Below are 27,120 nucleotides of genomic sequence, written 5' to 3'. Positions count from 1 at the left end.
ACTAGAAGTGCTGAGAAACTTAAAGCCTCAGTCACACTAACACTAGAGAATAGAATTTGGCATCATCATCATCCCGGTTACCAAAATAATTACACCGTTTATTAAGGTCATACTGTATGTGGTGCTTTGCCAGGTTATGGAATAAAAGAGTGAAAGGACAAACTGCTTGTGGTGTTGTTTATTGGTCTGTCTTCTTATGCCTGCCTTTGAGGGATGTGCCATCTAATTGACAAGATAAGTCTAGAGCATGAAAGATGAAATCAGTACAAAGCAGTGTATACTAAATGTCCTGGAAGAGGTACTGAAGGCTTACTGGAGTTCAGAAAAAGGAATGGTCTTTGGGGGATGCCAGATAAATGTATCAGAGAGGAAGGGAGCCAGGGTGGCTCAGTTGTGAGCATCCAGCTTTGGCTCAGGTCACGGTCTCATGGTTTGTGGGCTCGAGCCCCACATCGGACTCCATGCTGACAGTGTGGAGTCTGCTTGGAATTCTCCCTCTGTCTCTCTGTCCCTCCCCCTCCCCTATGTGTACACTTACTCTCTCTCTCAAAATAAACTTTTTAAAGAAGTGTCAGAGAGGATACAGATTTTGAAATGGACATCAGTCACAATGAACAACGAGGTAGATGAGAAGGGAACATGATGGCAGGTGGGGGCAGGGGGTAGCAGGAGTGCATGAGAGCGTTTGAGAACAAAACAGCAGACAGTTGTTCTTCATATGGCAAGAGCAGATGCCTTTAAAAAAAGAAATTAGGAAATAGAGAAATATCAAGTTTGACATGTAGGAAAGGGTGAGCTTTCAAAGAACTCTGAATTGGGACATTATTCTACTTGGTCTTTCTCAACCCCCATCAAAGAGGATGTAGACATTTAAGCACTGCACGTATCGTTATCACAAATCGGTTTGCAGAACAGCTCCTTGGTATATTCCAGAGAATCCTAAAGCCCCTGTGCCTTAGCCTCCCTCATGAAAGCTGGGGACAAGGTCTCTGTGGTCTTTGAACTATTCGAAAGTGCTGCTCCAGAAGGATGCCCAGGTACGGTTACTCAACTTCTTCCCCAGCACCAAGATGAACCCCTCCAAACACATGGAAATGCACTAGTTCAGAGCATGGGCAGTTTCAAGTGGCCTTTTAAAGCCTTCACTTCAGAGTTGCCTCCCTCTCACTAAATGCATCACTGGCTCTATTAGCCCCAGCATTGAAAATTCCAACTTGTTTCCACAAATGACAGCAAAAGGCTCTATCAAAAGTGATAGTTTCTTTAGTTCATCACATCTCTATTCACTGCAAAAACATTATTGTCCTTGTGGTTTGTGCTTTATGATTGCTTTTATGAAGACAGTGAAAAGGCAAAATATATAGGTGGAAACTTAAATTGACTTCATATCGCTAACATTTACCATCTTCAAAAATAGCGTACTAGATTAATGCACTTCTGATTTCAAGGTACTTTTTTTTTTCAAATTGGTCTTCCCTGCACATAATAATTCTATCAGACAATGGGCTGTGGAAGAAAGCATCATGTGTGATTTATTCCTGGGGGCTTTGAAGGATAAAAATACTGTTTTTGTACTAATGTGTCTGAAATATCAGATAAAATATGGTTATAATATGCAAGGGTGTCTTTCAGTTATGGACTTTTTTTTTTCTTTCACTGTGTTTGTTGTAGGATCTAAGGGAGGAATGTGTAAAGTTGAAAACAAGAGTGTTTGATTTAGAACAACAGAATCGAACGTTAAGCATCCTGTTCCAACAACGAATCAGACCAACTTCTGATCTGCTCCTTCAGGTATGTGCTTATGTGGAACCAATCTTTGCTACTGAAATGCTGTTGACAAGAAGTTACTTTAGTTTGAAAGTTTCCAGGATCTCCATAGGCAAGGCATAGTGTATCAGAACCCTGATTCTTTTCCTTTTCAAGGAATGTCTTTAAAATTGAATGTCTCTTAAATTTCTGACTTTTTAAAGATACGTTTAGATAAAGAAATACATCAACAAATAATAAACAGGTAAAAGGGACAGAAGGTGTCCTGTAGTAAACTTTGGAACAGAGTCAGGAAATAATTGATTACTTTGGGGACTAAGGTTAGTAATCTTGCGTTCCATGGTAAGCAAAGAAGAGTTTTATGCAATGCCACAGTACATTTCTTCATTTCATTCCCTCTGTAGTCAAAAATTCTGCTGGGGTTTGTTTTTCTTTCATACCTCTCTCTGTGCGGAGTTCCTGCTCACACACGATTCCTCCTATATCCTGCCCCAGTGTTTTCAGGTTGCCTTTATCTAAATGCTCTCCCTGAGCTCCTTCTTTACTTTCCTTCATAACATGAAAAGTCATGGAAAGTCAAGCCATTTGAATCATTTTGAAGCCATCCCTGAAAAAGCACCAAAGACTATATCTGATTTGTAGGGAGACAAATGAATTGGCAAAGGGGTCTGGAAGGCTGATCTTTGCTGTTTTCTGGGTTTTTTCAAATCCTGTTAATGTGTATATTTGCTCAGACAAGCTCCCATGAGCCTTGCTTAGAGCCCTTCTGAGGCTAAGCTAGCAAAGGGTTAGGCTTCACAGGGGCAAAGTACAAAAAATAATCCCCAGCTGTCTGGCCTGATTGGCTGAGAGAAAGGGAAAAGACAGAGCTATCCTCTAGACTGCACTGCCCAGCACAGTAACCACTAACCATGTGGTGCAATGGAAATTGAAAATTAAATTAAAATTAAGTTCCTGTGACATACTAGCCGCATTTGAAGTGTTGAAAAGCCACATATGGACAGTGACTACCATTTTGGAAGGTGCATAGATAGGACATTTTCATCACCATAGGAAGTTCTACAGGACAACACTTTTCCATATGGCTGGGACATTGTTGCTAATTTACCCTTTGAACTTTGGTATGAATATCTTTCCTTGACTCCTCAGGAAAATAATGAGAAATTGCAGGTTATTTCAGGGAAAGAAAGATGTTTGGTAAAGCCGAACATCAAAATATAATTTCCCCCTCCCCAAATTAAAACCAGGCTCTGAATTGCACAATAGATCTCATCTCCTAAATTAATTTCCTCTCTGCTTTATCTGTTACAGCATCATTCATAATTTATGACTCAAAAATTATGCAGAAAAAAATTGGTCTATCTCTGTTTCCTGGTCCCAACCACAACAAATGTTTATCATAGAGAATCTTGCATCTGTAAAAAGTTGTATTTCTTTTGCTCTCGTATCAAGATCCAATATTATAATTACTTTTAACAGCTGTTGCATGTACATGAATTTTTCCATTTTGCTTAGTTTAACTTCAGGCTTTTTGAGAACAATGTTTAAGGATCTATCGTTTCTGTTTATGAATCATGGTGGCTTATTTCCAGAGTAAACACATGTGCCATGGATATTTAAACTTTTTCATTGGTTGTTACAAATTTCTGAAATCCATTTCCAAATGGCAGAGAATGATGCGTATGCTAACAATAGAACTCAGTGTTTATTCACTGGGTATTTTCAGCCAACCCACTTTGTATTCCTCCCCAAATAGTCTTCACTTTCGGGAGCCATTCTAATTTGAATAACATTTCTAAAAGATAGGTTGCTAATGGTTCTGTAAAGAAGAATGGTAGAAAGCGGGATGCCTGTGCTCTACCATCTATCACAGATAGACGGAGTTTCTGGCTTTTCAGGGGGTCTGTTCATTATGTGACTTGTATTTTTCATTGTCTGGTGGCACAAATACACACAGTGGAGCACTGGCTAAAAATAAAAACAGGCTGTATGTGCTTTGCACCTATGGAAGCACTTTAATTATTTGTTGAACGGAATAATGAATAAATGACACCAGTATATTCTGTAAGTTGGGAGTTATTTTGCATACACCTAAGGGAAGTTTATGCCCTCACTTCTTCTGAACTTTTCCTGTCTTACGTGGATGCTCTGGAACTACCCAGTCATGGCCATCCAGCATAACCTTTTGGAGTGTGTGGCTTTGGGGCATGGCAAATCCACCAGCGCCCCTGGTTCCAAACATTATTGACCTTACAGCTTCTGCCCATAGACTGGAGACTCAGTACAGTACATTTCTAACTAGTTTTCTGTATATCATAGAAACCTGTGTTAGTTGCTCCCTGCCGAAACGGCCTAATGATTATCTACCATGTAAAGTGCCCACTTGAAGAGAAATACAGAAAGAAGATTGTTGAACCCATTATGATTTTAGGAGATAGACTGTAAAAAGTAGAAAAGAAAATAATTCATAAGAACCAGTCAGTTCTTTGTCCTTAGGAATAGAAAATGAGGTTACATAGATATTATGTAGCAATTTTTTGTGTATAGGAGAAACAAAAAAGAAGTTCTATGGGCTAGTTTACAAAAATCTGGGAAATTTATAAAGGAACCAGGTACATGCTGGGGGCAGGGTTGGGGGGGAGAAACTAATCTGAAAATTAAATTCTTAAGAATAGCAGTAATGTTCTGTGGTGATTCCAGTTTCCGGAATGGTATTTCTGGGACTAGGGGCGGTAACAAATCACAGTAGCAAGGCCCTTTATTAAAATAAACAAGTTGAGCTAAATTGTAAAGACTTGAGAAGCCAGTACAGCAAATAAAATCCCAAGGTAGTGTTCTTAATGGAACTTGAGTCTCTAACTAACCTTATTTGAGCCCATTAACCAACGTTCACCATTTCCTTTTGTAAATCATGTTAAACAACAGTCATTTTATCAGACATTGGAAACTGGTAGAGAACTCTTTACTAAGTGTCTTTACTTCTCTTGTGAGGTGAGTTGAATTCTTACCATAAATGAGCCATCTTTGTGACTCAGTATGTTTAGGCAAGTAGTACTTAAAATGGTAATTATGTAATTTTTAAACTACTATATAGGGATGAAATAGGGTACAGTAAGAATTGTTTATATAAAACAAAGTTGAATACTTGAAAGCCATCTATAAAGGCAAGTCACTAAATAAATGTTTATGATCAAATGAAATATAGGTGCCTAACTAAAAAAAATTATGGGAGCTGGAGAATTATATTAACTGTGGAGGCATTCTGTATGCATGTTGCTTCGGAAATCATTTTAGGTTCTTGTTACATTGTTAATAAAAACGAAACAAAGACATATGCATAGACAACGCATAAAGCATGTGTTTGATATCCCTCCCTCCTAAAAAAACAGACTCTAATAATAGGATCCCCAGGCAAAGAAGTGGCCTTGGCCCTACCAACAATGTTATTTAACAAACGCATAGTGCTTACCATGTGTAGGATACTGTTCTACAGCCTTTACAATGCTCACCAATTTAGTCTCCATTACAATCCGATGAGGCAGGAAGTATCATTGCACCCATTTTTACAAATGGGGACTGTTAGGCACAAAGTCCCCCAGCTGGTAGTCGACAGAGTGGGAATCTAAACCCATGGTCTGGCTCAGGTCCCTCCTTTCCCCCTCCCTGCTGTGCTCCCTCTATGGAATACAAATGATCATGAGGAACTTCTGATTCCATACCGTAACTGACATTTTGATTAACTGGACCATGTGATCAGGTCGGATCAGAGGGCTTCTGCAGTGAAATCACAACAAGGCAATGACCATATTTACACATTTCTGAAAGCCTCTTGATTTGTGGCATCCATGATTTTCCCCTCTCCTGTGTGTTCTGTTTTTGTCTTATTTTGGACACCTGTGTTATCCTTATTCTGATAAAACATTATTCTCATATTTTTTTGCCTAACACAGTTTTTTTTTTCTTTTCCTTCTCATTGGATATTTCAAAGGGTCCTAATACCCATATCCTTAGGCCAAAATAGAAAGAAAAGAAATGATGTAATGTAGATTATTCACGCAAACAGTTGAGAATCTGACAGCTTAGAACCAAGGTGTAAACATTTGCTGTCACTTCCTAGAGTGTTTTTTTTTTTTTTGCTAGTGTTTTGTTTTATGGTATTATTTTTTTTTAATTTTTTTTTAACGTTTATTTATTTTTGGGACAGAGAGAGACAGAGCATGAACAGGGGAGGGTCAAAGAGAGAGGGAGACACAGAATCTGAAACAGGCTCCAGGCTCTGAGCCATCAGCCCAGAGCCCGACGCGGGGCTCGAACTCACGGACCGCGAGATCGTGACCTGAGCTGAAGTCAGTCGCTTAACCGACTGAGCCACCCAGGCGCCCCTGTATTATTTCATATGATATTAGAGGATTTTAAAATTCTCTTGTACTTCCGTTTATTTTTTTCTCCCCTAAATCTTTATTTTCAGAGTGGAAATCTATTTCAACAGTCTGATTTGACAGGAGAATACACTTTACACTACCCACAGCAATGAATCCCGTTCTCTGAGACTTAGGCTGGTGCTGCCAGCTTTCAAGGACCCCAGGGCCATGGCAGTGCTCCTGGAACTTTCCCCTTGCTGAAGCTCCATTAGTATTGATGACCCATCCCACACAATTAAGCAGGTCATGGCCCTGTATGGAATTATATAATCCTAATCTCTCATGGCAGGGATGGTGGAAGGCATGTAGTGGAAATGCCAGGAACTGTGGGTTTTATGCTAACCTTTCCTTTCAATCTCTATGAGGGCAAGAACCATGCTGAATGTGGCATTTTACCTCCCACCGATATTATCACTGTTCATAATATGTATTCATTGTATGTACTCAGTGATTGTTCAACACTTAATTACAGACCTTTTTATGGGAAATAATTTGAGGGGGGAAGAATTTTCTTTTGTTTGTGTTTTTTTGTGTATGCAACAATGTCATTTTCTGTATTATTTTTCCTTCCAGAGTAATTAAGATATAACTGACATACGTTGTATAGGTTTAAGGTATATAACAGAATGACTCTATACACATAAATATTATGAAATGATCACCACAGTAGGTTTAGTTAACATCCAACATCTCACATAGTTATAATTTGTTCCTTGTGATAAGAAATTTACAATCTACTTACTTAGCAGCTTTCAAATATACAATACAGTATTGTCAATTCTAGTCGCTATGTTGTATATTATATATCCAGGATTTATGTATCTTATAATTGGAAGTTTTGAGTATGGTATTTGTCTTTTTGTCTCAGCATAATGACCTCAAGGTCAATCCATGTTGTCAGAATGCCAGGATTTTCTCTTTTGTGGCTGATAATATTCCATATATATACATATGTATATATGAATATATATGTATATATTCCATTCTTAAGAGAGAATCTTAAGCAATCTCCATGCTTAACATGGAGCCTGACACAGGGCTTGATCTTATGACCCTGAGGTCATGACCTGAGGTGAAATCAAGAGTATTGGACACTTAACCAGCTGAGTCAACCAGGTGCCCCATATTACATTTTTTTTTGTTCATTCATGTGTCATTGGATTGTGTGTGTGTGTGTGTGTGTGTGTGTGTGTGTATCACATTTTCTTTATCCATTCATTCATTAATGAACACTTGTGCTGTTTCCATCTCTAGGCAATTGTAAGTAATGCTGAAATGAAAATGAGTGTGCAGATACCTCCTTGAGATAATGATTTTGTTTTCTTTGGACATTTGCCCAGAAGTGGCTGGATCATATGATTATTTTATGTTTAATGTTTTGAGGAACCTCCATGGTTATTTCTTGTCTTTTTGGTAATACGCATTCTAACAGGTATCAGATGATAGCTTGTGGTTTTGATTTGAATTTCGCTGGTAATTAGTTATATCAAACATGTACACATTAATAAAATAATGTGTTCACTATTTGAATAGCTATTCAATTGACTATTTGAATAGCTTCTTTGGAAACATGTTTATTCAGGCCCTTTGCCCATTTTAAATGGAGTTACTTGATTTTTTGTTATTGTGTTGCATGAGCTTCTTATATATTTTAGATATTAACCTCTTATCAGAAACATGATATGCAGATATTTTCTCCCATTCCATAAGTTGGCTTTTCTTTTTCTTTCTTTCTTTCTTTCTTTCTTTCTTTCTTTCTTTCTTTCTTTCTTTCTTTCTCTCTCTCTCTCTTTCTTTCTTTCTTTCTTTCCTTCTTTCTTTCTTTCCTTCTTTCTCATTTGTTTTGCCGTGAAGAATCATTTAGTTTGATGCGGTCTTTCTTGTTTCTTTTTGATTTTGTTGCTTGTGCTATCGGTTTCATATCCAACAAATCATTACCCAGATCAATTTTGAGGAGCTTTTTTCCCCCAGTGTTTTCTTGTAGAAGTTTAATGGTTTCAGGTCTTATATTTAAGCCTGTACCCTGAAATTTCAGGTTGATTTTGTGCATGGTATGAAATAGGAGTTTTTATTTGTTTGTTTCATTCTTTTGCATGTGACTATCCAATTTTCTCAACACCATTTATTGAAGACTGTCTTTTCTCCATTGAGTGCTCTTGGCTCCCTTGACAGATATTAGTTGACCATATATGCATGGGGTATTTTTGGTGGGGTGGTGGGAAGAGTCTCTCACTTTTGTTCCATTCATCTATATGTCTATTTTTCTACCAATAACATTTAAATTCAGTCCTGTAGCTTTGTAATATATTTGAAATCTGGAAATGTCATGCCTCCAGCTTACTTCTTTTTTCTCAGGCTTATTTTGGCTCTCCGGGGTCTTTTGTGGTTCTAAACTAATTTCAGGGGTTTTTTTTTTTTTTCTATCTCTGTAAAATATACCACTGAAATCTTGATAGATATTTTATTAAACCTATACATGATTTGGGGTAATATGGACATTTTAACAAAATTAGCTTCTCCAACCCAAGAGCATCGGTATCTCCATTTATTTGTGTTTTCTTCCATTTCTTTCTAAATTTAGTGTTTAATAGTTTCAGTATAGAAATCTTTCACCTTTTTGGTTAGATCCATTCATAAGTATTTTATTGGTTTCATGATATTGTTACTGGGATTGGTTTCTTCATTTCTCTTTCCGATAATTCATTGTGTGTAGAAATGCTACTGATGTTTTATGTTGATTTTGTATCCTGCAACTTTACTGAATTCATTAAGTCTAATTGCTTGTTGGATCTGCAAATAGAGACAGTTTTACTTGGTTCTTTCTGCTTCCATTGGCTTTTAGTTATTTTTCTTGACTGAATGCTCTGGTTAAACTTCCAATACTCTGTTGAATATGGGTGGTGAGGGTGGGCACCGTTGTCTTGTTCCTAATTTTAGAGGAAAAATCTTTCAGCAGTGAGTATGATGTTAGCTTGTGGTGTTTATTATGTTGAGGTATGTTCCTTCCACACCCAGTTTGTTGAGAGTTTTTATCATAAATGAACATTGAATTTTGTCAAATGCTTTTTCTGCCCCTACTAAGATGATCGTATGATTTTATCTTTTATTTTATTAATGTGATGTATCACTTCTATTGATTCTCATGCATTGAAACTTTTGTGCCTTAGGGATCAATCCCAGCTGATCATGGTGGATGATCTATTTTATTTGCTGTTGAATTTAGTTTACAAGTATTTTGTTGAGTTTTTTTGTCAACATACATCAGGGATATTGGCCTATAGTTTTCTTTACTGGTAGTATCCTTATCTGTCTTTGGTATCTTGGTAGTGCCAGCTTTGTAAAGTGAGTTTGGGAGTGTTCTATAAACTCCAGTTTTTTGGAAGAATTTGGGAAGAATTGGCATTAATTCTTCTTTAAATGTTTAGTCAAATTCACCAGCAAAACCATCTGGTCCTAGGCTTTTCTTTATTGGGAGGTTTTGGATTACCGATTCAATTTCTTTACTCAATACCGGTCTTTTCAGATTTTCTATTCATGATTTAGTTGTACTAGGTTGCATATTTCTAGACATTTTTCCTGTTTTTTTTTTTTTTCTCTAGGTGGCCCAATTTATTGGCACTTAACTGTTCAGAGTAGTCTCTTATGATCCTTGGTATTTCTTTATTATCATTTATAATGTCTCCTCATTCATTTATAATTTTTTTTATTTGAATCCTCTGTCTTTTTTCCCTTGGTTAGTCCAGCTAAATGTATACAAATTTTGCTTATCTTTTCAAAAAACCAAACCTTAGTTTTGTTATTCTTTTATATTGTTTTCCTGTTCACAATTTCATTTACTTCTCCTCTAATCTTAATTACTTCCTTCCTTCTGCTAACTGTGGGCTCAATTTGTTCTTTTTTTCTAGCTCCTTGGGGGTTAAGTTTGGTTACTTATTTGAGATTGTTATTTTTCCTTAATGCATGTGTTTATCACTGTAAAAATCCCTGTTAGAACTGCTTTTGCTGTGCCCCACAAGTTTTGATGTGTATTCAGTTTTATTTGTCTCAAGATACCTTTTTTATTTATCTTTTGAGTTCTTCTTTGATCCATTGGTTGTTCAGGAGTGTATTGTTTAATTTTCATATATTTGCAAGTTTTCTAATTTTCTTCCTGTTACTGATTTTTAGTTTCTTACTAATGTGGTCAGAAAAAGTGCTTGGATGATTTCAATATTCTTAAATTTGCTAAAACTTGTTTTCTCACATATGATCTATCCTAGGAAATATTCCCTTGGTGCTTAAGAAAAATGTGTATCTTACTATTGTTGGATGAAATGTTCTGTGTGTGTCTATTAGGTCCATTTGGTCTATAGTGTTCAAATCTGCTGTTTCCTTATAGATTCTCTGTATGTAGGATCTATCAATTGTTAAGAATGGAGTGTTGAAATTCTCTATTATTGTACTGCTATCTCTCTGCCTTTAGTTATGTTAATATATTCTTTATATATTTGAGTGTTTCAATGTTGGGTGCATAAATATTTATAATTATTATATATTCTTGATGGATTGACCCCCTTATAATTATATAATGACATTATTTGTCTCTTTTGGCCATTTTTAGTGTAAAGTCCATTTGTCTTAAATAAATATAGCTACTTGTTTTTTTTCCTGGTTTACCATGGTTGAAATACCTGTTTCCATCCTTTTACTCTCAATCTATGTGTGTCTTTAAAGCCAAAATAAGTCTCTTGTAGGCAGCATATCATTGGATCTTTTTTATAAAACTCAATTCAGCCATCCTAAGTCTTTTAATTGAAGAATTTAATCACTTTATGTTTAAAGTAATTATTGATAGCTAGAGACTTACTATTACCATTTTGTTAATTGTCTTTTAATTTTGTAGGTGTTTTGTTCCTTGCTTTTTATCTTGCTATTATCTATTGTGATTTTTTGACTTCCTGTAACAATATGCTTTACTCCTTTATCATAATCTTTTGTATAACTGCTATAGGTTTTTCCTTTGTAGTTACCATGAGGCTTATCTGAAATATTTTATATTTATAATATCCTATTGTAAGCTGATAACAATTAGACTTGGATAGCAGATGGGAGCTTTACACTTTCTTTTCTCCCTGTCACATTTTAGGTTATTGATTTTAAAATGTACATATTTTTATATTGTATGTTCAATAACAAATTATTGTACTTATGTTTATTTTTAATGCATTTTCTTTTATGTTAAAACCAGAGTTGTAAGTGGACATGCACCATCATTATAATAATAGAAAATCTGTCTTTGATTACATATTTATCATTACCAGTGAATTTTGCACATACAGATATGTGTTTTTATAAGATTAATTAGCATACCTTTATTCCCATGTAAAGAACACCTTTTAGCATTTCTTGTAAGACAGTTTTAGTGGTGATAAACTCCCTCAGGTTTTGTTTGTTTAGGAAAGTCTTTATCTCCTTCATTTCTGAAGGATGGCTTTACTAGGTATAGTATTTGGGGTTTAATTTTTTTTTCTTTCAATATTTTTAATATATAGTGTGTCATTTTTCCTAACTTGCAAAGTTTCTATTGAGAAATTTACCCATAGCTCTATGGAAGTTCCCAGGCATGTGACATGTCACTTTTCTCTTGCTACTTTTGAAATTATCTGTCTTTGACTTGAAAAGTTAGTTATTATGTGTGTCAGTGTAGCCTTTTCAGGTTCAACCTATTGAGGAGTTTTTGATCTTCATGAATTTGGATGTCCATTTCTCTCCCCAGGTTTGGGAAGTTTTAAACCATTTTTTCTTTAAATATATTTTCTGTCTTTTTCTCTTTATCTTCTCCTTCTGGGATTTTCCTAATGTGTTTATTGTTCTTTCTTGACTATGTGCCATAAGTGCTATATGCTTTCTTCACTCTTTTTTATTCTTTTTTTCTTTTTGCTCCAATGACCGGAGAATTTCAAATAACCTGTCTTCCAGTTTACTAATTCTCTCTTCTCCTTGGTTGAGTCTATTGCTGAAGCTCTCTGCTGAATTCTTCAGTCATTGTATTCTTCAGCTTTATGGTTTTTGTTTGTTTGTTTGTTTGTTTGTTTGTTTTTTGGATGGTTTCTTCATCTTTGCTAAACTTCTCATTTTGCTTATGCATTACATTTCTAATTTTGTGTAGTTTCCTGTGCATTCTTGTAGTTTACTAAACTTTAAGAGGATAATTCTAATTGTTTTTCAGGAGGTTTATATATCTGAATAGGTTTCTGAAGAGGTTTCTGAATATCTTTGGTAGCATTCTTGGGCAAGGCAAGCTGGTAGTAAATGGGGTTTGCTATTGGGGGGGTCTCCATTTGGGTGAGGCACTGATCTAGACCTTAGGTTGGAAGTGTCACTAGCTGTGAACAGTTGGATAGAACTGTTGGCTTGGGTCCCTTCCAAAATGCAGCTGGAAGATGGGCTCCACATTTGCTGATTAGGCTTTCTAATTGGGTGGGAGTGGGTGCTCTACATAGCAGTTGAGCAAGCCTGTGAATTTGCTTCCCTGCCTAGGCAGGGACATAGAACAGGGTCCAAAGTTGTTATACGTTGTTAGTTGTGGACCAGAATCAGGAAAGACTGTTCACTGAGCTCCTAGTCAGACAGGGCCATCCGCTCTGATGATGGGCAGAGCTGCTGGCTGGGTTTTCTAAGTACCACTACAAAACATGGCTCTACAGTGGGCCATGCAACCTCCTGGTGCTCTGGTTATACTTCCTGGGAAGGTAAGATGGAGATCTATACTCAACAATAGGTGGGGCCTTGAGCCCACTTCCTTGCCTTGCTGGCACAGCAGAACAGGTTTCAAAGCTGGGAAAACTCACTAACCAAGGACTCAAATCAGGCATAACCGTACACCAAGTTTCCTGGCAGTATGAGGCCACCAGCTGGTCTCTGCAGATGGTAAGAGCTGCTGGCTGAGCTCTCTGTTCAAATGCCATTATAAGTGGCATTGTAGGATGGGCACACAGCTTCCCAGGTGTTCTGGTTAGGTTTCCTGGTCAGGTGGAGCTGGAAGCTACAATAGTAATTGGGGCTACAAATCTGCTCCGCTGTCTGTGTGGGATAGCAGAACAGGTCCAGAGGCTGGCACTGCTCATTGTTCGGGGACCCATACCAGACAGAACTGCATACTGAGTACTCTGGCATGAGGTCACTGGCTTGTCTCTGCAGATAGGCAAACCCACTGGCTGGAATCTCAGGTGCCATTGCATGAAGGAACTTGGTCTGCCCAGATCCAAACACTGGTGACTATAAGCCTTGCCCCTCTTTTCTGTCCCAATATGATCTCCAGTGTTCAAGCTCCACAGAGTCCTCTGCAATCCCCATGGGATGAGACCCAAATGAACCTCTCAGGCAGTGACCCACAATGCTGAGGGACCTGGATGTCTATCTCAGGCTCTTTTTTCTCCCACTGGAGAAACCATAGGCTCCAAGGGCCCTCTTGGTGCAGTGGTCTGTCAGTCTTTTGGAGAGTTGATGCAGTCACAGTATAGTTGTTTCTCTTACCCTTCCAGTGTGGTCTTTCTTGGTCTCTGTAGTCCAAAGGGCTGCTTCCGCCTCACTCCTGTATTTGGGAACTTTCATAATGGTGTCCTATCTAGGGATGGTTGGTCTTCTTGTGAGGGGAACTGAAGTCAGGAGCAACCTCTATCACCATCTTGATCACATCACTATTGAGGGGGATGTTTCTTTTTTTTTTTTTTTTAATTCTTTTTTTTTCAATATATGAAATTGATTGTCAAATTGGTTTCCATACAACACCCAGTGCTCATCCCAAAAGGTGCCCTCCTCAATACCCATCACCCACCCTCCCCTCCCTGCCACCCCCCATCAATCCTCACTTTGTTCTCAGTTTTGAAGAGTCTCTTATGCTTTGGCTCTCTCCCACTCTAACCTCTTTTTTTTTTTTTTTTTTTTTCCTTCTTGAGGGGGATGTTTCTAACTGTGATGAGATTGCAATCTTAGTTTGAAGATTATGCCATTTTCTGTCCACTTAGGTATATTTTTCCATTAGTTTCCCTGTAGCTAGGTACCCAGTTTATATTTTTAATCCTTTCTTTATTTCTGAGAAGAAGGATTTTTTTTAGGCGTTTACACTCTTTGCTACCTTAGAATTTGTGATTGCATAAAGAACACAGCCACGCAGAACTACCCAGAGCTGAACAATCAATTAACAACCAACATGAAGGTACCTTCTCCAGGGTATTTGGTCATTCTGAGAATTAGAAGACATCAACCAGTTAAATGTTTTTAACTGTACATATTTGCTTTTTAAAAGGTGTGCACACCTGCCTTTAGGGTACTTTCTAAATATACAGAGTTGAGGTGAAAAGTGAGATGAAAAGAAGAAGTAATTAGGAGACTTTAGAATAACACAAAAAGCAGCAAGGGAGAAATAGGTGAGTGGGTAAAGGACTGGATAAAGAATGGGACAATGGTTCTTCACTTCTGGAGCTGGAGGCTTTTCATTCGGATTGATTGGGCCTCTCTTGAGCCACAAGCTAAGAAGGAGTCAAGAGAAGTGGCAAAAAAAAAAAAAAATCCATACATATTTAGAGCAGCTACCTGGCTTCCCACCCTGCAAAGATATAAATTTGCCTTATGAGTTTCTAAAATTGATCAGCTCTTCCCTCAGGACTGTTCTGTGCCAGGTGTGGAGGGGCCTCTGGCTCTGCTCTATGGACCCAGTGTCTAATCTAGAAATACCCACAGGATGACAGGAGGAGTCTGTCGTGATATTGTAGGGATGGTGAGTGACACCAGAGCCCAGATGGCAGAGCACCGCCAGTGGTGATTTGTTATCCTGCATGATCAGAGAACTTTGGTGGCTTCATTGTGGATATCTGTTAAACGTGAAAACATAGTAGGAATGTGCGGCAGGAGTTCTCATGCAATAAGCTCTGGGAAGGGTATTCACTTGTCTGGAGTATGGAGAATGGCCTTTCTGAGAAGCAAAGGACACTTTGAAAGATCACACAGCTTCTGCAGGGCAGGGTTCTCAATTATTAGATGCCCCATGCAAGGTTGTTTTGGAATCAAGTAAGAGTAGCAGAGAATATGGGGAAGAATCTTCCAGGTTATGGCAAGATGTGATTTTCCCCTCTTTGTAATGTATCCAAGGCCGTCTATAGACTTGCTTCACCTTCAACAACTTCATTTTTCTTTTTTTTTTCCCCCTTTCTGACACAAATTCTTTACTTTAGCCAAGCAGAAATACTTTTCACTCCACAGAGCATAACATAGGTTTTCCTTCAACTGTTCCATTTTGTATGTCATTCCCCTGTTGGAAATGCTGTTCCTCCCACCCCTCCCATCCACCCCTGCTATCCCTCTTCTTTCACTTAATCAATCTGAAGCACCAAATGTAGGTTAGTGCTGGGGATTCGGTGGTGAAATGCATTTCCTCAGCGGTTGTAGTCCACAAGTACCAAGGAGAATGTGGTGCTGTGGTGAGAGGCGCATGAGATGCTACAGGGTCAGGGCAGCAGGGCAGGAGAACTAACCCTGGTGGGTCAGGGGCTTTGGGAAGGACTAACAGAGGAAGGAATGCCTCCTTGTGAGTCTAGAAACATGAATAGACATTTGTTAGGGGACGAGGAAGAATATAAACACAAGCCTGAAGAAACAACCTGTGCAAAGATGTGAAGGCATGGGGAAGGTCTCCCTCCTCCTTCCAATCCTGTTTTATATGTATATGCTTTGGAAGTGCTCCTGGAATAAAATCATGCCATCCCCACCCCTCAGTGTCCTACACACACCTTGCTCACCAGGTTCCAGGCTGTACTGATATGTCACCTTGTAAGTAGGCTACTTTATTTTCATACATGTTTACTCTTCATTCCCAAGTCAGTTGGCCCTGGCCTTAATTGTCCATGTATCATGTCTAAATGCTGTGTTATGATGTGCTTCTTGTCACCATTATGTAACGGTCAGGGGTACAAGTGGTCTTTTATAAGGAAGTCAGGGTATGACTGCTAGTCTTCACTTGCTTGCTTTAGCTTTTATCTTCATAGGGACCACGACCTTGCCTTATTGACCTTAGAATCTTCCCAGTACTTAACTTAAACAAAGGTGAGCCTCAGTAAATGTAGAGTGAATTAAGGATTGAGTGAATCTCTGAGGCACATGGACAGGCTTGCCAACAGAGGAGGTTAGAAGGAAATGGCTTCACAAATGAGGCCACCATGAGGAGTGGAAAAGAAAGAAGGAAGTGTGCACAGTCCTTAGGGTACTGTGCACACAAGAGAAGAAAGACTTTGCAATATTGTGTTGAGATAAGCTGGAACAGCTGAGGAGAACATCATCTCTCCTTTTAAGTGAACTGTAGTTTTGTTGACGTTGTTTCTTTTGTTCTTTGCATTTGCTTTATGTCTTCCTGTTGCCAGTGAGACCTCAGGGTCTCATCTGTGTTTCATCTTGGAATTGTTTGTTCCCTGGAGCTGTAGAGAATTTTGTTGCATAGATATGCCTTTAGCCGAGGAACTGATGTTTCTATATTTTTTCAGAGGTATGAGTTTTTCTCTCTCCTGTCCCAACCCCCTACCCAAATTTTAAGTTACTTAATGGAAGGCACCTGGCTTCATGTTCTTTGTAGCCTCCTAAAACTAGATGTGTCCCAAATATCGCTTTCAAGAGTGTACAGCTGCCTCTGCATAAACCATCCTCCTACCTGAGACATTGAAAAATCTCAAGCCATAAGACCAACATGGCGAACTGAAATGCCATGAGGGGCTGAGCCAGTCGAAGGAATAAGCAAAGGACTTTGTGTACTCCACTGCCAGCTCCAGCCAGTTGTGACCACATAGAAATGCTGATGAGGTGTTTCCATAGCTTTAGGTATTTTAACAACCTGGAAATGCAGACTTTTGTGGTCAGTCTCTCAATTTTTAAATATAGGCACCCAACTCAACTATTTGTTAATACCAAAGAGTTCCAGTAAAACATCTGTGGGCTGTATTTGGTCTTCAGCCTGCTTTTCTTTCTTGGCTCTAGAGAGGGTGGGTTTATCTTACAATATGATGTACATGCTCAGAACACCTGGTACAAGACTTCACAGTCATATTCCCAGTACAGCCAGAATATATTGCTGTATTCATTATCTCAACAACAATTCATTGATCACCTACTGAGGACACAGGTTTTCTTTTTTTTTTTTTTTTTCAATAAGGAGACAGGTAATATGAATAAACAATTGTGCGATCGAGTAGTAAATGAGACAAATATTTACGAGTTGAGAAAAGAATGATTAACACTATCTGGGGTGTGAGGAAAGTCTTAGGAGGTGCTGGCCACGAAACTGAACAAGGAACAGTTGTTTGTTCTAAAAAGCAATTTGCAGACTAAACTCCAGGCTAAGCTTAATACTGGAATTTATATCAACCACACATCCTGGCTTTAATCAGAATTCGAAAATCATAAAATCGCCTTAACCTGATTTGGTCTCCTTTGGTCTCCCCAGTCCCTTCCAACCATATCAGGTTAACCCACTGAGCTCTGGAGGGAAACAGACACCTGTGAGGAGCGTCATGCTAATTGAGTCTTCTGTCACTGTGCCCTTCAACAACAATTCTTTCTAGCTTTTTATCAGAGAAAGAATCGAGTTAAGCTGAGTTAAGAAAACTAATGAAAAATGAAAAGCCCTCTGTGGCTACGGTTTGTTTTAAGGTTTTTAACATTAAATGGAGGTTTAAAACCTGAATATAAATCAACAGTATATTGAAATAGACTAAGTGATTGAAATGTAAATTCAAGAAATGTACCTTATAGCATGCAACATTCAGGCTGTATATATTTTTTCATATTTCAAACGCATAAGAAAACCTGATGATCCTAGATTTAGTGAATTTCATGCAGTAAATGTTTATCACAGGAACCTTAAAAGCTCCCCCAGTAAAAATTGTTATAAGTATTGCATTTTTATGAATTTTGGGTAAATGTAAGGATGGATTTGGGAATGCAAGGGATAGAAAGTACTGAGAAAGAAATGGTGATGTTTACCTGGGGATTTGATTATGCAGATTAAAGCATTAATTTCTTGGCACTCCAAGTCATAGAATGTCCATTGCTATCAGTGGATGTCACACCAGGGAAATCTTATTCCTGGCACAAAAAGATTAAGTAACCCAAACTCTGACATGAAAGACCAGTGTTTCCAGGAGCAAAAAGTGATTTGGCTTTGTTCTAACACTTCTCTTGCCATGAGGGTACACTTGTCTGAGACCTACCCTGACATAATCAAGAGCCACTTTCTGGAACCGGGCAGTGATTTTGCAGTCTGCTGCCAACTATCCAGGAGACTCCAGAACAACTGTTTAACCTATCAGAATATCATTGAAGTCTTGGCTGCATGGGTCAGGGAAGGGAGGGGAGAATGAGGGATATACACCAAAAAGGCACATAGAAGCATCTGGAATCTCTCAGCAAAGCCTGCCCAGACCAGGCTGTGTCTCCATGAGGGGAGAACTTCAGGCAGGTCTGAAGCTCAGTGTAACTTGGGGTGGTCAGACACTAGAAACAAATGGGATTGGCCTTTAGTTGTGCCTGGACTTCTGCCGTTGCTAAGAAATATGCTGGGACTAAGTTCACAGTGGCTTCCAAACTGGTCAGAAAGACAGAGATAAATAATACCAGGACAAGGTGCTTTCTTCCCCTGATGATTGATGCATGGCTTGTGTACCTGGCTGCCCCAGAACAGTTGGGACTGGCTTCAAGGAGAAAGGAACACCTACCTACCTACCACCACTATCATACATAAATACATACACAAGCCCCAGTCAAATTTTCCACAACTCTGATGGAAATCTCTGAACAAGTGAGGTAATAGGATACTTTTGTGTGGTTGAAAAAACAAGAAAATACCACATTCTCCTGTCCATAAAGTCATTTTTATACAATCAAGTTGTAGCAGCTTTTTTTTTTTGCCTATAAAGCAGCTTGTATCCCGTACCTGGGTCCATTTCTATCAATAACTGTCAGACTCATGTCTCAAAATCAAGATCTAAAATAATGCCTGATTTTTCTGCTTTGAGGTCACTTTATACCTTATTAGCAGACAAGAATCATCCCACTGAACTCTTACTAGAAACCGAGATTATTAATGCTTTTTTTTTTAAAAATACAAGAAAATGAAATTCGTAGAGCCTGTTGCATTTTTTCAGCCATGGTCCTTCTCCTGCTTCAGAGCTTCATCTCATCTCCAACTTCACCTTCATCACTTTCCCCAGGCTTGCACACGCAAAGAATACTGCAGTAGCTTTCAGCAAATCATCCGGTTAAATGGCATTTAAGGGTCTGTTTGGATTTAGCAATGTGCTACACTTTATACAAATCAAATAAAATACACTGGGGTGATGTCCTAATAATCTGAATTATGGACTAAACCACTGTGGGCATAATTGATATTTCCCTGAATAAGGGCACTGAATCTAATAATATGGTAACATGATCAAATGACTTTCCCTAGAAACATGTTTATGCCAAGGAATAATAGATTCGGAATATTACATCTCAACTTTCGAGATCGTGTAATCTACCCGCCTCGCCATCTGATAGTTAGATTGATTTGCGCCTGGTACAAGGTCACATAGTCTCTTTAGAGCAGGCTAGAAGCCAGGCACTCTGATTCCCAGCATTGTACCTTTCCCACCATGAGCATGCAGTAATACATTTGAAATTTACCTAAATGAAGGACGAGGGTGTGCTTGTCCTAAGAAATTTGCTTGTGGCGTAATGGGCAGCTTCGGGAAATGTTTTTTTTTTTTGTTTTTTTTTTTTAAACTTTTTAAGTGTTTACTTATTTTTGAGAGAGAGAGAGAAAGAGAAATCAGGGGAGGAGCAGAGAGAGACACACACACACAGAATCTGAAGCAGATTCCAGGCTCTTAGCTGTCAGCACAGAGCCCAACGTGGGGCTCGAACTCACGAATGGTGAGATCATGGCCTGAGCTGAAGTTGCAGGCTTAACAGACTGAACCACCCAGTTGCCCCTAGGAAATGGTTTAGCTGGAGTGAGCTGGCTGTAAACATCCAACTCCCTGTGGGAGAGGACCAAAGAGGTTGAGGCGAGGGGCAGGAGACACTGTGTAGTTGGGCAGAAAGATTTGCTGAGATCCAAGCTGGCTGGGATTCAAGTCCACACTCCACCACAGGTTGCTTGGGTGAGGACAGTTTGCTGCGATTCCCAGAATCTTAACTTTCCATCCAAACAAAGCATGAAAGGTGTCCAAAATGCCAAGCACATTGCTTGTCACAGAGTAGAAGTTGAACAAATGCTGCCTTTTTTCCTTTCTCTGCCTATGAGGTCATTGGCCTGTGTGGGGGAGGCAAGGGAACAGGGAAAGTGCAATAAGTGATCCATTTGCTCAGCAGGAATATTTTTGATAAACCAGTCTGAGGTGTTAGACCCAAAATGAAGTCAGTGTCTCTCTGCTCTTGGCTTTTGGTTGTTTTTGGATTTTCCTGGGAATTTATATTTCTGGGGATTCTCTGGGAATATTTAGCTCTAAGGAGATCCTTACGGGTTTTTAGCTCTGTGGCTCGGAGTGAATGTTTAAGCAACAATATGTGTATGAGATACGCTAGTGTTGGATAAGTGGGATATACCCTGAATTAGCTACGTATCTAATCTAGGGGAATGTGGGCGGCATATGGCCAGAATCATTGGAGAGTCTTAGAAGGCAGTAGGCTTTTTTCCTACATGCAGTGAAAAATTTGCTTATAACCTCAACATGTCCAGGGACCTTGTGAAGCCTATCTATTAATTTCCTTAATTAAGAAATTAATCCCAAATTAAGATTTAATCTATGCTGATGATGTGCACTATAACTGTCCTTTTACCTTTATTCATTCACCTTGTATTGGATACTTTCTATTTTATATCCTTCTTTTCCTTCATACCTGTTTTCAGAACTTTGCCAAGAGTGCTAGATCCCTGAATATTCACCTTTATAAATTCAAAGTACAAGTTCTCTTAAGAGAGAGAATTGTCTTCATTTTTTTTTCCTTTTTAGGATTGTTTTTCTCTCTTAAATAACAAAATGTTAATGGGAGGGGATAATGAATAAAGGATCATGTCATAGGAATCATATTGCATAATAGGTATATTTGAAGGCAATTTTAATGTGAAGAATATCAGAATTTCAAAATAGAGTGTATTGTGCATTTTTTTGTTATGAGATGCATACAGATGTTTTCCAATAAGTCTTGCTCATATTTTGCCGTTATATTTGACATTGTTCAAGGCAAGCATTGAGATCCTTGAATTAATGTAAAAATCTTATAATAATATGAGTGCAAAATTCCATTACTATGAATGCTGTAGCAGAATTTGCCGTAAGAGTGAGAAAAACTGAAAGAGATAATCTGTAAGCTGCTGCTTCTGATGCAAAATTATCTTCTCATTACAATCTCTTGTCCATTGCAAGAAGGAAGAAACAACAACTCACTGCATGAATCCCATATCAAAATAGAACATTGGAGATGTTCATGTGTGCCCTTTGTTCAGCTAGACGGATTATCACAATTGGTTGTTCACTAAGCTTCCAGACTGTTTATTTTAGTAGCTGAATTTTGCTATTCTCTGACCAGATTGAAAAAAAAAACAAAAACCTTAAGATCCACATGGTATATTATTAATTCAACCAATGGTTGTGACCTGTTCCTAGGGAATATTTGCATTAGGTATCATCTACCCCCAAGAGATTCACTTGTTCACTTTCCCAGTCAATTCACCATAGTACACAGCCCCAGGCAACCACTGATACGCTTTCTGTGACTCTGGATTCATTTTGCCTTTTCAAGAGTTTAATATAAATGAAATCTTATAATATATACTCTTTTGTGTCTGGCTTATTTTATTTAGCATGTGTTTGATATTCATCCATGTAGTTGCATATATCAGTTCTTCTACAATGACTTTTTTTTTTTTAATTTGTGATGAGATATGTCATGAATACTACATCAGAGTCACTCATGGCAAATGTTCAGCAAGTTACATGACAAGCTTTTTGGTTACAGATGCATTTGTGTCTCAGTTAATAGTTTAAAATGTCCCCAGGACTTGGTGTACGTATGCAGTGTTGCCAAATGGGTGGATATATATATCCTTAGCTGGATTCTAAGCAAAATAGTTTAATAAACAAATAAGTTAGGAAAAGGGCTTTGGAGTGAAATACACCTGAGTTCCACTTCAGTCTTTGCTACTGACAAATGTCTTGAACTTGGACAAGCAATTTTGCCTCTAAAGTTGTAGTATCTCCTCTGTGAAAGGGAAAAAAAAGTAAGAACAATAATATTTGTCTCTTAGTTGTTGTATGTCTTGGAGTTAAGTGAGATAGTGTATGTGAAGTACATAGTATAGTGTATTAAACTGCTGATAATAGCTATTTAATTATATTTGTGGCCCAATTTTTATACCACGTTGACTCTTAATGCTCAAGGCATTTTGGGGGTTTAATAACTTTTCATTGGCTTTCATTCCCAAGCATTTTGATAATTGTCTTCAACCACTTTGGAAATACTTACATAGTGTTACAATATAAATATGACCCATTTCCTACTTATGAAAAGTATTAATAAGTTAAATTATTAAAATTAAAATAAAAGTTAATTAAATTATTAAAATTAGAAATATAATTGAAAGCCAGCAGTATTTTCATGACATGTGCCTATTTCTTACATATTCATAAAATCCTACACAAATATCATGGAATACTAAAACGGACAAAGCTGTATATTAGAAGCATATACAATTTATAAAAGTGACTGTTATTCTTATTACATTAGAAATGGCAATAACCTCCTAGAAGCTAATCTAGTTCTGCCAGTGCTACGTTGTATGACCTTGGACAAGTCATTTAAATTCTTTAGGTCTCACTAGGTAAAATGAGGGATTTGGCAAGAAACAGAAATCCTTCTTTCTCTTAATCTTGGGGGGTTGGGGTGGGAGAAGAATGGAATGGGGGTATGGACTCATTGAATGCTGAGTCAGCATGAAATAATATGTACGCATAGACTTGAAAGCCGATTCTGAAACTTAACTCTAAATTTATTCTATCACATTAAATGCTTAGTACTGGAAAATACAGTTTTCATTAGTAGAAACAAAATTTTAAGAAATTTTTGAAAATTTGGTGGTTATTGAGTTCACCAAGGTAGCTTGACATTAAAACACACTAAAGCCAAGAAGTTTCTTCTATCTCAGTAACAACACATTGGAAAATGTAATTGGGAAAAGATTCCATTCATAATATAAATAAAAAATCTGAACTACCTAGAAATAAACCTAATAAGATACATGTAAGATCTAAGTGAATGACAAAACTTTTTAATTAGAAAAGGAGGGAAGAAATGAAGAAATGGAAATAGTATTGTATATCCATGAAATGAGAAAAGTCAATGTTATAAAAATGTTATTTCTTCTAGAGCCAATCTGAAATTGAATGCATTTTCAATCAAAATCCAACAGAATTCTTTATGGGATTTTTCAAGCTGATTATAAAATACACCTGGGAGGGTAAAAATGTTCTCCAGTAACCAAGACAGCTTTCAAAATAAAGCACTACACAAAATGTGGTGTGGAAAAATTATCCTTTGATATTTCAGAATACACAAAAATACTGTAATAATTAGAATTGTGTGGGTTTGAACCAAGAAGAGATAAATTGATTGGTGTAAGAGAAGTCCAAGAACAAGCCTATTTTTAAGTAGGAATTTATTTTACAATAAAGGTGGCAGTGAGTAATAATGAACTATGCATAAATGGTTGGAGGACATTTGGCAATCCATTTGAAAAAAATAATAATTACAGCCCATGTTACCATAAAGAAATATAAAATTTTACATGCATTAATATCATAAATATACAAAACCATATAAATACTGAAGAAAATACAGATTTTTTTTTTTTTTTAGGAGAGAGAGTACAAGCAGGGGAGAGGCAGAGGAAGAGGGAGAGAGAGAATCTTAAGCAGGCTCCATACTCAGTATGGAGTCAAATGTGAGGCTTGATCCCACAACCCTGGGTTCATGACCTGAGCCAAAATCAAAAGTCAGATGTTCAACTGACTGAGCCACCTAGATGCCTGCAGAAGAATATTTTTTTAATCTTAGTGTATTAGATGCTTTCTCAAACAAGGTGTAAAACCAAGACATATTAAAAGAAAGAATTTTTACATTTGATTACTTCACAATTTAAAAATTTGTGTTGACCAAGTATTCCATAAACATAGGTAAACATAAGTAACAGACTGGGAGAAATAATTTAACATATATTATAATAAAGGATTAAACTCTATAAATAGATAACTTGTGAATTAGAGTTAGAATTTTACGTTAGAAAAAGATGCAGAAAGAAGGCAAAAAATGAAAATAGGCAGTTGACAGGAGAGGAAACACACATAGCTAAGGTAACATGAGAAGATTCTCACCTTGCTACTAAGTAGAAATTGAAACACAACATACCTTTTCTCCCCCAACATACTAGCATAAAAAAAATTTAATCATATTAAGTTCTGTCCAAGAGTTTGCTACGTGCAAAATAGTGTTATTTCAGGAAATGGATACTCTAGTCCTATAGTACACATATAGTAGTGTTTCAACACACAGACATATAAAAGGTATTTGGAAAAATACTATCATTTACTACATTGAACACAGTGTCATTTCACTGAATGGATATGATAGCCATTTTGTAATGCACATAGAAAGGCATAAAAAAAATGCTAGAGAGGATCATCATGCACTGGCATTGAAAATCTAAACTCCAGCAATGCTGGTTAAGTACAGCAATTCTTGTGTAGCAATTTAATAGTAAAACACTACTCTTTGACTTAGCAATTCCATAGATCCAGTGTTTACAGAAGCCCTCATTCATGTTAAAGGGTGACATGTAAAAGGTTGTACATTGTTTTCAATAGCAAATTAGTAGAAACAACCTAAATGTCCATCAAAAAACTATGCTACACACATGCTATACAGTATTATGTGACAAATTATGTTCAACTATATTTACTCACCAAGAAAGATCTCTAAAATATATTAAGTAAAGTTGCAAACCTGTACAGATCACGTGATACCATTTATATTAAATACACATGTGTGTATGTATGTATATATGTCTGTGTGTGTGTGTGTGTGTGTGTGTGTGTGTGTGTATGGGAAATAGTCTGGAAAATTACATGCTATATTCTAACAGTGGCTGCGTTAGGGAAGGGAATAGGATGAGGGATGGCCACATGACTCTTTCTTGTATTGTTTGAATTCTTTACAGTGAAAATGTATTCATATATTACTTATATAGTTGAAAAGCATTACTTAGAATAAAAGTAAATTAAAATAACATCAATGGCAGGAAAATGTTATAAATTTGAGAATAATACAATAACTTATGTATATAGAGACATGCTATAGACACATAGGCAAGCATACACATACGTTTATAGCGATGGACTTCTGAGAATGTCTAATATGTGTATTTCGTATGGCTCAAAACAAATGACTCATAATTGCAAGGAAGATTCTGTTTGTCTATATCTTAAAATGCTAAGCTGTCCTTAGTGAAACCTTACAGTGGGGAGTAGTGAGGGAAGGGAAGAACAAAGGTGAGAAAGAGTAGGGGGAAGCAGAAGTAAGTATTCTCCAGGCCTTAAATGAGGATGTCAGGGAAGTAGAAAGATAGAAATGTGTCTCTGTGGGGGAAAAAGTTGGTCTCGTGGCTTTTTTTTCAAATGTGTGGGAAATATGTGTATTATTCAGGGCAGAAGAACACTAGAACTTTTAAGTTAGCAAGGGGAAAACATTGAAACACATAGCAAATTAAAATATTGAACTGGTAAGAGAAAAGGGAACAATATAACGTAAGATATCTAAAGTAAGATAGACCCCATCTGAGATCTTCAGATTGTGTTAGAGAATAACACCCAATGGTAAGCGATTGGTATAAAAAAAAAACCAAAAAAACAAAATAAAAAAAAAGCAGTGAAGGGGAAATGAATGAATGAATAAGTAAAGATCCCCAAATACTTCAAACATAAAACAGTTATGGAGGAATTATAACAGATAGAGTGAAATTTAAGATTAAAAGCCTGAAACAGACAAAGAGAGACATTAGATAATAAAAAAAATTATAAGCCATGAATAAAAATTTAGTCATAAAATTGTATGCACCAAATACCACAGCAGCTACTTTACAAAGCAGCCAGCCTAAATGCCAAGAGAATGTAGTAAAAAAATATACTACCTACTATTATAGGAAGACTTCAGAACACAAAGACATGGATTCTTTTAGAAATGGGCAACTTTGATAGACAAATAATAGGTAGGTAGGCTATAAAGATACAAATAATATAATCAATAATCTTGACATAATAGCTATATACAAAACCCTGTATCATTTCAATAAGGCATATCCATTATTTTCATATGCCTTCAGAACACTTGGAAAGATCAATTATGCCTTGCCACAGAGAAAACCTTAATGAAATAAAAAGTGTGTGGATTTTATAGGCTGTTTCTCTGATAATAAGCTGACAAAATAATAAATTATAAAAAGTTATCAAACGTATTGTTAATTGGAAATTATAAACTATACTCCTAGACAATCCTTGGATCAAAGACGATGGCAAATCTGGTATTACAGACTATCTAGAAAGCCATGAAAAGATACAGACATCAGCCCAGAATCTATGGGCAGGTGACAAAAGCAGAAGTTGTGTATGGGACATAGCAAAATGGAAATTGAATATCTTTAAATGTTGTTAGTATTAGAAAGGACAGAAAAATAATGAAGTGACTTAATCCACAGTTTAAGAAATTATAAGACTTTTTAAAAGGCTTATTCATTTTTGAGAGAGAGAGAGAGAGAGAGAGAGAGAGAAAGAAAGAAAGAAAGAAAGAAAGAAAGAAAGAAAGAAAGAAAGAAAGAAAG

The 27,120-nt window shown here is 37.2% G+C and overlaps 1 protein-coding gene across 8 annotated transcripts in view; it reads left to right on the top strand.

Moving 5' to 3' along the window:
* The window catches only part of NCKAP5 (NCK associated protein 5), a 983,894-nt gene that overhangs the window by 791,381 nt on the left and 165,393 nt on the right, over positions 1-27,120 (top strand). For all 8 annotated transcript variants that reach the window (XM_040474891.1, XM_040474892.1, XM_040474890.1 and 5 more), the window contains one exon: positions 1,672-1,791. In XM_040474891.1, the coding sequence (XP_040330825.1) occupies positions 1,672-1,791 (120 nt within the window). The remainder of the gene's footprint in view (positions 1-1,671; positions 1,792-27,120) is intronic.

The sequence above is a fragment of the Herpailurus yagouaroundi genome, unplaced genomic scaffold (assembly GCF_014898765.1).
Source record: "Herpailurus yagouaroundi ecotype Mexico unplaced genomic scaffold, PumYag 140, whole genome shotgun sequence".
In the NCBI taxonomy this organism is placed as follows: domain Eukaryota; kingdom Metazoa; phylum Chordata; class Mammalia; order Carnivora; family Felidae; genus Herpailurus; species Herpailurus yagouaroundi.
The sequence above is the reverse complement of the archived record's forward strand: the minus strand, read 5'-3'. Positions and strand labels throughout refer to the sequence as shown.